General features: G+C 40.3%; 1 protein-coding gene across 2 annotated transcripts; it reads left to right on the top strand.

The window, feature by feature from the left end:
- Positions 1-1,883: 1,883 nt before the first annotated feature.
- On the top strand, positions 1,884-7,043 carry RPL9 (ribosomal protein L9). 2 transcript variants are annotated; one of them, XM_061552273.1, is made up of 8 exons: positions 1,884-1,990; positions 3,225-3,272; positions 3,652-3,767; positions 4,872-4,967; positions 5,585-5,717; positions 6,451-6,531; positions 6,661-6,777; positions 6,904-7,043. In XM_061552273.1, the coding sequence occupies exons 2-7, from the start codon at positions 3,227-3,229 to the stop codon at positions 6,765-6,767; spliced, it is 579 nt and encodes a 192-aa protein (XP_061408257.1). In that variant the 5' UTR covers positions 1,884-1,990; positions 3,225-3,226; the 3' UTR covers positions 6,768-6,777; positions 6,904-7,043. The 2 variants fall into 2 exon arrangements, with proteins under 2 accessions (XP_061408257.1, XP_061408258.1); XM_061552274.1 differs by having other exon boundaries at positions 1,927-1,949.
- Positions 7,044-11,604: the final 4,561 nt, after the last annotated feature.

Genomic DNA, 11,604 nt, shown 5'->3' with positions numbered 1-11,604 from the left:
TATACCTAATCAATGAACTTGAACTGCGTTATAGCAAATACATTCTCCATCTATAACAAGAGGGGGTTGTGGTGTTGTTGGTGTTGTTGTTTGGACGGGTTTAGATCGTGTCAAATATAAATGTGTCGTTAAAACCACCGCCACGCGACACGCCACATTAGTAGAGGTCTGTCGCGTAAACAAAACGTGCGGATCGATTATTACTTCGTAGCTGTTAAACCCATAAGGTTTACTGTGTGATTGTGTACAGATAAATTGCGTTTTCAGGTCCATATGGCGTACAGACGTTTCAATAACACGGCAACGTGTTTTTGTTATTATTACACGCTTTTTTTATTTAACTCACTCTGTTATATTCTTGGTTCTTTCGGTAAAGTCACGTAGAAGGGAAATAATAAAATTATAAAAATATAAAACAATACAATTCTCACGACGTTTCGACTGCAACACAAGCAATCATCACTCTGTTGTTGTCGTATCCTCAAATCTTGTAACTCAATTTTAACCCACTTCCCAATGTGGTATCCACTGCAAACTTGGTATACTTATGTCATACTGATGACAAGACTATATTGTATCATTAAAAATAAAAACATGTTTTAAACAATCATTTGTATACGTTATGTTTCGGCTTGGCTCAAATTGTCCACAGTAAACTTCCTGGAGTTCTGCCATTACGACTACGGTACATTTCATTCAAGCGTGTTTAAAGAATATATATTTTTAAATATTACTTATTGTCAATTTGTGTTTGTCCCTTGTGATGGGACTTTGTAGGATGAACGTTGAGATTTATGAGGGCACGGGGTGACCAGTAAGATCTGAATTGGTCTGTAATAAGCTAGGCGCTGAATTGGTGTTGACAGGTTTGTTGGAGATTGTAAGCTGGTTGTAATCACCAGCGAAACGTCGGACTCGAATCGTAAATGTTGTGGGCAAAATAGTATACCTAGACCATATATTTGTTACATTAAGTAATTTATATAATACAACACAATGCAGTGTTTTAAAAAATTAACCCGTAAAAACAAAAATGTTCACTATAAATCTTTTATATGCGTGGCGGCTAGAGTCCTCTCGTCCTCTGGCTTGAGATGGCTGCCACCTATGGGTCAGATGATTGCCACCATTAAGCAATTGGTAATTAAATATTTTTTTTCCTAAACAGTGTAAAATTTTGAAAAATGTTTTTCACGAACATTAATTGTCACGCACAACGAGTCTGTGTGCAAAATGTCAGCTCGATTGGATCACGGGAAGTGGGTTAAAACACGACCGAAAGATTTGCACGGTCGTAAGCAAGCAAGCACACAAGCAAGTGAACATTACAAATGGTAGGAAGTCAACAATTGTTATCGTGTGGATGAACTCGCCCCGGCCATAGGAATGTGGAATTCCCACCACTGGCTCAGGGCTGTAAGCCAGGATTTGAAGCACCACCTCAATGTTCAATCAAGCAATCGCTTTTAATTTCACGTTTGTTTATCGAACATCACAATTCGATTAACTCCTCATCCTTATGGCCAATGGCTTTTATCGTATTCTTAGCTTTTTTCGGTAAAGTCACGTAGGTAAAAATTTTAATTAATAAAAGTAAAATTAAAATAAAATAAAAATCACGACGTTTCGGAAGCAACACAAGCCTCTGTCTTCAGGTGGAAGACAGAGGCTTGTGTTGCTTCCGCAACGTCGTGATTTGTATTTTATTTTTTATTTTACTTTTATTAATTTAAATTTTTTACCTACGTGACTTTACCGAAAAAACCTAAGAATATGAATCTTTGCAGTCACGAAAGCTTCACATCTAGGCTTTTATGGCTCACGGATTGCAAACCCTTCCGAGTGACGTCACCGCCTGCGCGAACTCTCGCGAGAACACGCGCGCGGGCGGGATCTCGACTGGCCAATCAGCGCGCGCGCCCGTCCTTTCTCTCTCGGACCCGGAGGAGGTGAGGCCCCGGCTCCATAACCTGCGCGCTTCGCATCCGCGGTAATCCTCCTCGCTACACCTTCTCGCGAATAATCTACACGCCGCGTTGCATTCTGAGACTTACTGTGTTCACGACTAACTTTATATGTTGGCCGCCGGTGGAATGGGCGAGCTCTTTATTGTAGGTCGATGTTTGTCGACCGCGGATGGGGGACTCGATTGGGGCCTTGCGTGGCTTAGTTCAGTGCGGTGCTGTACGTGTAACTCAATGGGCAACCCAAGTTGTGTCTTACAAGTTTCTTCTCGTAACTTTTACAAAAGAGAGCAAACTTATTATCACCAAATCACCGCGAATACGGCCGACCAGGTCTAGGAAGTCTGGCAGGATTGAGTCCGGGATGGTGCTTGTATGGGTGCCCCATCATGCATAAATGTGTTATACGTTGTGGGTAGCAGAGGGCAGTGCATCAAAATCCGTTGTATTATACTATGCTCCCACGTCTATGCTCCCCGTCGTCAACCCGCACTGACCAGCGTGGTTGAAGTATATTAAAAAAAAAACTGGCTCGGCACGACGTGGGGAGGCCTTCATCCAGCAGTTGATCGACAAAAGTGTTATACATGAACACTCGTAATTTTAGTTGATAAAACTCGGGTGTATAAAGTTTGCGTGGTTTCTAGTAAAAACATCCATTTGGAAAATAGTTAAGGCGTATTGAGTAGAATGGCCTATATTGGGTTACCATCCCAGTACTGTACTCCCAAGTCCTAGCGACTGCCGCGTGCGATGTTGATACCGGCACGGTGGCTGGTACTGTACCGTATTTTCCATTCGGCTTACTTGGCACTGTTTCAGAGTTGCCCTGTATAAACAAACATTTTGGCTTTAATGAGAAAGTGCTTCATAGTATTATAGTATTTGTAATTATTTTTTACGTGCTTGTCATGGAGTACACTATAAAATTGAACCTGTTTGCTTCGGTTCCGATGGTTGCCCATTGATCATAGCCGACCCAGGCAAGACCTGAATATCTATGCTGTTGATTAGTTTCCTATCAAAATCTGTGGAACAAAATATTTTAACTTTTAGGCGTTTCCAATCGGGCAATGATGTTGGCCACTGGTTGACTGATGAAATAGTTGGTGTTAAAACCTGCATTGGATGTGATCATAATTAGAAAATTGCTTATGTATACAAATGTTTATGTAATTCAAGTTATTTCAACTACGGTTCAAAAGGGCGTATCTTTTGCAAAGTGAAATCAATGAGCGTCTGTATTGTTTTGTTCCGCAGCCATGAAGACCATCCAGAGCAATCAGATCGTGGACATACCCGAAAATGGTGAGATACCCCCCCCCCCCCCTTTGGCTCTTGCAATTTTCATTTGTGTTCTTGAAGCTCAATATAAAATCAGTTCAAAAAGAAACCAAGCCTAATGCACAGTTAACTGTCGATTGTCCATGAGCATATTATCTGGGTTGGGGATTCGATTCAGGCAGACGTTACCTTCTAAGACAAACTGCTGAAAAATAGTCCAAAAGAGCCGAAGATTTTTTGAAAACAACATTTTTACAAACCCTTAGTTATTTTATTATCGGATAGATGTCGATGCGTTGATGATCTTCAGCTTAGTTGGAAGTTAGTACGCCAAAACGACTCGCACAAAAGCATTGCATTTGCCGTGAAGCAATGTTAACATTTATTTTCCTCTATCCCACAGTCACGGTGATGTTGAAGGGGCGCAAAGTGACTGTTAAAGGACCCAGGGGAGTCCTCAAGAGGGAGTTCAACCACATCAATCTGGAGTTGAGCTTGCTCGGCAAGAACAAGAAGAAGGTGAGGCTTGTCAACTGTAGGATACAGGAAAATCCATTCGTATTGGGAGTTAGCACACTTGGCAAAAAATCTTCACTTGGGGGTAAATGCAATATTGACTAGAAAATTGGATTAATCATTTAGAAAAACTTTCCATAATATTAACATACCCCCAGAATCAATGGGACCTCCTTTGCCAGTAACAAGAAAAAAACACTGATAATATATGCATTGTCTTTGGTGTGGAGCAATCGGTTTAAAAGACAATGCATATATTATCAGAGTTTTTTTTGCATTCTGACCACAAGTATTGTGGTTAATGCAGACATGATTCCTTTAAAAGGTTTCAGTTTGGTGTTTTAACATCTTAACAAATGTTTTGTTGCCAGAAAAAAGGGGAAAACCTATTCTCATACCTGCAGAATGTGCATTTTATGGGTACAATTCAAATTTGTGCATGTGTTTAACACATTGAGAATAATTTCATATTGGAATATTGACATACGTTAAGTGAATTTAACATGCCTTACCTCACGTGAAACGTATTCAAGCCATCCCAGGTAGAAACTACTATTCGGCTGATATGGTGTGCAAAAGCTTCTTAATGATCATGTGATGGCTATTACGTAATTTTATGGCCCTTTGGTTCCATCCTTTTGTGCCACCCCAACCCTGATTGGCTTCTAGGTTAACTTTATGGATCCCTGACATCCAAAAATGTCTACTTTGTTTTGCGGCACATGAACTTGGAACTTCTGTGCCATTAAATTATTATTTAGTAGCCATTACATTACTTGTTTGTTAACACACTTTTGCATGGTGTGGTCTGGTTTTGAGATGAACATAATACAATTAAAATTTATAGACTAAAATTTCTCCAGAATAAAATGACATGCACATTGAGAACCAGAGGGACAAATGTTGGGTTATTGTTATAACAATAAGTGGAAGCATTTTGGGGGGGGGGGGGTATCAAGAATACATAGCAGAGATATGCTTTTCAGGGTCACTACATGGATATCAGTTGATATGTATCTGAATAACAGCAGAGTATTGTAATTACAATCTAAAATTGAAGGCAATATCCTTAAATTGCCTTTGGTACATTTTCCTCCCTGGCTGCAGTTGCGTGTGGAGAAATGGTGGGGCAATCGCAAGGAGCTTGCCACGGTGCGGACCATCTGTAGCCACGTGATGAACATGATGAAGGGGGTGACGCTGGTAAGTTCACAACAGATGTGGTTGTATTATGATCGTAGGACCTAATGTTCATCTTGGTTAAATTATCTCGTCGCAGGTTTTCTCCAAAATCCAAAATAGCACACCTTGAAATGTAATTTGTCAAATCTCCCAACATCCCAATTCACGACAATCTTGAATAATTTTTGCGTCCTCTGGTCTAACACTGTTTGAGACTAGGCTCTAAAGAAAGCTGTCTCTGGTGTGGACCAGTCGGTTTCAAAGACAATGCATATACTGTCAGCATGTTTTTTCTTTTATATTCACCACAAGTTTATGTGGTTAATGCAGACATGATTCCTTGCAAAAGGTTTCAGTTTGGTGTTTTAACATCTTAATACCTGTTTTGTTGCCAGAAAAAAGGGGAAAACCTATTCTTAAATCTTGAATAAGTCTTGAAACTGAAGCTTTCATGGATAAATGTGACATTACGTATCTTCGTATTTTGGGAAAAGCGTATATTGGGATGTCTAGTTTATTATTACGTATGATTCATATTACATAGTTTACCTGTGCACATGTTCCACCAGGTAACAGTACAACTAAACTTAAATGTTGACCTGATTCTTGTGCTACCCCCGTGTTGTGCATATAATTAGGGATTCCGGTACAAGATGCGCTCGGTGTATGCCCACTTCCCCATCAATGTGGTGGTCCAAGATACTGGCAAGCTGGTGGAGATCCGCAACTTCCTGGGCGAGAAGTACACGCGACGCGTGCAGATGAGGCCTGGTATGTGGAGTCCCAACATAAGGGACACACTAAATATATGGGATGCTCTGAAAGAAAATGGCTGTCTTAGATTCAACCACCAGGTGGCTCCAATGTGAAAGGGGTTTTACCGAAGTAATGTTGGAAGACAAGGACACCAAATAAATTTGGCTGAAAGACTGCAGGCAATGATTCATCTGCTCAACATAATCATTGATTTGGAGGCACAATTTAATTTGTATTATGGTGCATGTAGAATCAGTAGTGGCTGTAAGGCTTCCACAAACCAATTGCATAAAATTCGTCAAGCCAAGCGGCAGAGGTTCCCGCGCATGAATCCGCTGACCTGAGATCAATTTCCATCAGTCCTGGGCCCCAACTCCACCAACTTGCACTTGCCAGCATTGTATTGTTTGCTTTAAATATCCTATGGCTGACAGGGTGTGAGGAGACCCTCATTCAACAGTGGTTTGACATTGTATTTGACTAAGAAAATATGATAATGCAATCCAATGAATGCCTCATGAGCATTATAATTGGATTTAATGGATAATTTGGTCAATCGTTACATGCCCGAAATACGGATCTAATACAAGGACTTTGCAGACCATGATGTGTTGTTTGAAAATGAATTGTGAAAATGATATGACAGCTGCTGGCTTTTTTAGCTTCTTAGTGTCTGTAAGCATGGGAGGTATTGAGAAGCTACTGTTTAATTTTTAGAACATGCCACTAACCATATTCTTTTGCACAGGTGTGACATGTGCCCTCTCCACCAACCAGAAGGATGAGCTCATTCTTGAAGGGAATGACATTGAACTCGTCTCAAATTCTGGTGAGTGGATGTGCAACTATTATGTGTAACCGTGAATAAAATAATTTGCCAATGTTAAACGTAGTGAGTGCTGGCCTGATTTTATTGTTGTGTGCGTGAAGGCTTAATACGCGTTATTGTCTTTCCCAGCTGCCCTCATTCAGCAGGCCACCACTGTTAAAAACAAGGACATCCGCAAGTTCCTCGATGGCATCTACGTGAGCGAGAAGACCACAGTCCTGGAACTCAAGAGCTAAATGAGCCAAGGTAGCCTGTCACATCACTTCTGTTTGGCAGCAAGTGTTCAGCTCTCATTTGATTACTTTTAGCTTTCCTGTGTTGTGTTGAATAGGTTTATTCTAAATCTACATGTGTGTGTAACTGCCATTGCAGGGTTCAGCAAGCTGCCATAGGGATGATGATTTCCATCATTCCAAGGAAGTGCTGCGAATGGTGAAAGTGCTCAGAAGACAAGAGTCCTTTCTGTGTTCTTACCACCGGACATTCTCCACAATAAAATGACAAAAATAAAATTATTGTCTGGTTTCATTTTTGTGCTCAAGTTAAATATACAATAAAGTAATTTGACCATATTTCCAATATGGTTAAGCAGTTGGTTCACCAAGAAAATAAGATTGTAAACCGTTTATTAAATCTGGTAACAGATTTTCATACAATGAAGTACTGTACATATAACGGTACATGAAATTTACTTTCAAAGTTCAGTTCAAGAGTTGTCACGTTTTTACTTTGTCATTTATCTCACTTATTAAAATGTTTAAAATAAAGGTACAGGAGTACTCCCTATTTACTTTCCATGATCTAGGGAAGGTTTTTGTGAGCAAATAACATACAAAATAGTAAAGTCTTCACGTTAGTCGTACCGCTGTCCCTCAGCTGCCATTGATAAATACAAGATGGGGAGACGATTCCACACGGCAGGTTCTACATCTGCTCTGGAATTTATGTAGGAGTTATTTCTGACATTTTAGGACAAGAAAAGTGCTAATTTCATTTCAAACCATTTGCCAGATGTGGAAGGCTGGCTTTTTAGGCAAGACTTTATAGTACTGTCCAATGTGTTATGTATAGAATATTTCGTACAAACTAAATAATTGTCGGGATTTCATGTGCTTTATCTCCCGAATAACACATTTTTAATAACATTTTACCACTGCTGGATGAAAATTTCCCCAAATCTGTCGAACTCATACACTCATGGCCTCCTATGAAGCAGGGCCCTTGTCTGAAACGGTAGCTATTATGTACTTAAGGCTTGTGAATTATGTAATTGGGTCTTAAATGTACATTAGAGCAGACGGCACGTATATTTACGGCTAATACACCCGCAGTATTAATCGTGAAGGCTGCTGGATTCAAACCGCTAACCTGCAACAAGTGAGTCGTGCTACTGCTAGGCCATTTCACCAGATCAGGAGTGAGGATTTTGAAATTGCATGACTTGTATTAGAATAAAGCAGGTTAATTTAAAGTCAGTTTTTTTGTCACTAAAGCAAAGAAAGACCTACATGTTAAGAAAATATTTCCTTTTATTTAAGACCACGGGAGCAGGAGCGTAACTTTGGGGTATGCGGACGCTTAGGGGCCTAGTCGGTCACAAGGGGGCACTGAATGAACAGATAAACATTTAAGTATTGAACAATTTCTAATTTGAATAATTGTTTCAACAATTCACCATAAATGACAAAAATAACAATTGGTACAAATTTTAAAAGTAACATTTCCGAAAAATACAGCGTAAAATATCGTAGCGCTACTGGTGTTGCTGAACTCCTAGGCTTTTTTGCGAACTGACATGCACATGAAAGCAAGGACTCAATTATTTGTGAGTATTGCTCCTTTCAATACATTTTTTTCATAGGCCCGTTGATATAATTAGTTGCGCCTCTGAACAAAATAAAATATTTGTTGTACAATACAGGAGGAATCGTATCCATGGTGAAGTGGGTGACCAATATTGTGGATGCTATTTTATGCAGGCTTATCCATTTTTAATCCAAAGAATAGGGCTACATTTCGATTTAAAGCTTTCGTGACTGCAGGGATTCATCTTCTTGATTCTTTCGGTAAAGTCACGTAGAATGGAAATAATAAAATAAATTAAAACATTAAATAATTCTCACGACGTTTCGGCCACAACGCAAGCAGCCGTCCTCAGGTGAAGACCAGGTCTGTTCGGGAGACAGCGTCTGAATGAAACAACACCACGCTTGGAGCGTATATGGTCTTCACCTGAGGACGGCTGCTTGCGTTGTGGCCGAAACGTGAGAATTATTTTATTATGTTTTATTTTTATTATTTCCATTCTACGTGACTTTACCGAAAGAACCAAGAAGATGAATAGGGCTACAGTTTTTTTCACAGACCCGACTGCTCCTGATGATAACCGGAGTCGTGGATAATAGGGTAATGGTATCGGAGGAGTTCTCTTAAAAAGCATGACGAATTAAAAAATCATTAACAGTTGGCTCACTCTTTACAGGCTATGTAATTGCAGAATAGGTATTTACATTCATAGATCGTGAAGGAGGAGTGTTGTACAAAAAAACTCTGAAACCCCGTGCATGAATTACTCGAATCCACCGTTACACTACACATGTATCCAACATTCGTATACTGTGGCACTGCTGAAAATAAAGGACAGGTTGGGGACTTCTGCTGAATTGGGTGTAATCCGAGCCTCTGCAGGGCCTCACTATGTAACCTGGCCTCCCTGTCACAAACATGTAAGACAAACATTCCCTTTGTTATGAAAATTAACATTGTACAAAAACACCTGTTTTCATTGTACTGCGGCAGAGTATTAAAGTAATGCATTATTTTGTCCCAAAAAAATGTGCACACATTGTAAATTCATGCATGAATTTTCGTAACTTGTTCGAATTTAACACAGCATAAAGTATACGAGCAAATTAACATACTCTATCAAATGCAGTCCTGTGCACAGTATAACTGCTGTGATGCCAATTCCATTAGCAATTGAGAAATTATCAACGTGCAACAAAACCCATTGTTGCAATGTATTTATATTATGACCCGTGGGAAACCCGCAATGAAAAGTGTGGAGAAGTATGGCCAAATAACCTCCAGGACCCACACGATGTGGGGAGGCCCTCATCCGGTCGTGGAGTGACAATGAATGGCTGTACACCACTTGGCCACTCATATAAGCCAAATTACCTCAAGACACAATGCATATACGTGCCTTACACTGCATGCATTGCAATGTATAAGCAGACATCTGTTTTCTTTGCACATGTAAATACCACGTTTTAGTCCATTAACCTACTGGCGTTGAGATCGTTGTTTAAGCAAGCAAAGTCTGGACGGATTTTGACATTGTGGGTCTCTTTAGCAGCACACGGACGATACATTAATTGGCGATGCTCCATTGGCTGTCGTGCACAAGCACACCAGAAACTCAATACATTCGTCAATAACACTACCTTAAAAGATAAGTATATGATAGCCGACGTTTTGGCCTATTTTGAGATCCAGTTTGAAACGATAAGTGAGAGTTATATCACGCTGAGAAGATGTCGACTGTTTGAGATTGGCACAATGGGAATAAGGAAGTTCTGCCACTTTTACACCATTGGAACCTCCTTTGCCAGTAGCATGTTTTTCTACTGGCAAAGGAGGTTCCAATGGTGTAAATGCTTATACCCCGAGCTCTCATACTCTGATGGTGCATTGTCTTTGAGTTGTGCGCATTTTGGCGTCATCTGGTCCAACACCAATGGAGACTAGGCTCTAAGGAACGCTGTCTCGGGTGTGGACCAATCAACTTTAAGGACAGTGCATACATTATCAGAGTTGTGTTTTTTGTTTGCATTCTGACCGCAGGTATTGTGGTCAATGCAAACATGACTCCTTGTAAAAAAAAGTGTCAGTTTTGTTGCCAGATAAAAGGGTAGAAAAACAATTATCATTCTGCCACTTTGTCAAAGCTTCCCCGTGCTCATTTATTTGATGACACTGCTCAATAGTTACTTCCCAGTTAGGGGTCAATTTAATATTTGATGCGATGTACTGTACAGTATACATTTCTAAGTGGCTTAGGGCAGGACACGTTGCTGTGACTGCACGGTTCAAAAAAATGACCGGGAGCCAAGGAATGTAACGTGTTCCTAGAGGATGTGTGCCGAGGAGATGCAGCAATGGAATAGGTTAATGTGCAGATGTTAGGTGGATTATTACATTGCAGGATCAGGAGAAATTAGCAATGGCTAGGTGGTGAGGCCTTCGTCTCGTGGTGGATTTGGTCATTGCTTATTTTATTACTGCAGCTATTTTAGTGGCTCAAGAAGGCTGGCTGAGAAATATCTGGAGAAAAAGTGGCAATCCAAGGAGGAATAATCGATTATGGCTGATGATTAAACACATTATTTGCTGGAGCTGCGTTGGCAGTGGTGCACGGATAAACAAAACGCATTCATCAACAACAGTGGCCTCAGAAAGAAATATACAGCGATGGTTTGGGCAATGACCTCTCTTCGTGGCACATCAAATGCACACATAGCACATATCGTAGCACACTGTTCCCCAAAGTCGCCTCTTACCCATACAGTATTTTCCACTAAAGGCAATGTGAAACTGTTATTGGTTAACCAGACTTGTATACATCTGTCACTTTGTTAATGGTGACTCGGTTGAGGATTTTTTCATTTCATTTTTCATTTATTAGGTATAGCCCTGTGAGCCATTCGGCTCTTGAATCGGGTGCAACCGCAACAAACAAAAAAAACATGAACAAGAAAACATCTTAAAGTGACTATGTGCAAACAGAAAATCCAAGAAAAGACAGCAAAATATTGCATAAAAAGCACTGTACACCAACACTGTGTGCAAAAATCCCGTGACACGTGTTGTTGCATTTTTACAGATTAACCACAATAAATGTGTTTGTTCTCGATTTGGAGCACCTGCCCCACGTCCATCATTTCGAGTGTGCAACATTGACGAACGGATGATGATGATGATGTGCACGCCCTAATGGCTTAACAGAACTGAAACGTAACAAATGCATCATTATGGGGAAATGATGTGGGGAGAGGCGGTGCGGTGGGGGGA

This window comes from Lethenteron reissneri, chromosome 16 (genome assembly GCF_015708825.2).
Source record: "Lethenteron reissneri isolate LAM-NWPU_2019-01 chromosome 16, ASM1570882v1, whole genome shotgun sequence".
NCBI classification, from domain to species: Eukaryota; Metazoa; Chordata; class Hyperoartia; order Petromyzontiformes; family Petromyzontidae; genus Lethenteron; species Lethenteron reissneri.
This window is presented reverse-complemented; position numbering and strand designations above follow the sequence as displayed.

What these genes read in the sequence shown, in the direction of transcription:
- RPL9 (XM_061552273.1), top strand. Translation starts at nt 3,227, where the DNA reads ATGAAGACCATCCAGAGCAATCAGATCGTGGACATACCCGAAAATG. An exon ending in TGATGAAGGGGGTGACGCTG is followed by an intron (nt 4,968 to 5,584) that starts GTAAGTTCACAA and finishes GCATATAATTAG; the next exon opens with GGATTCCGGTACAAGATGCG. An exon ending in TGAACTCGTCTCAAATTCTG is followed by an intron (nt 6,532 to 6,660) that starts GTGAGTGGATGT and finishes TGTCTTTCCCAG; the next exon opens with CTGCCCTCATTCAGCAGGCC.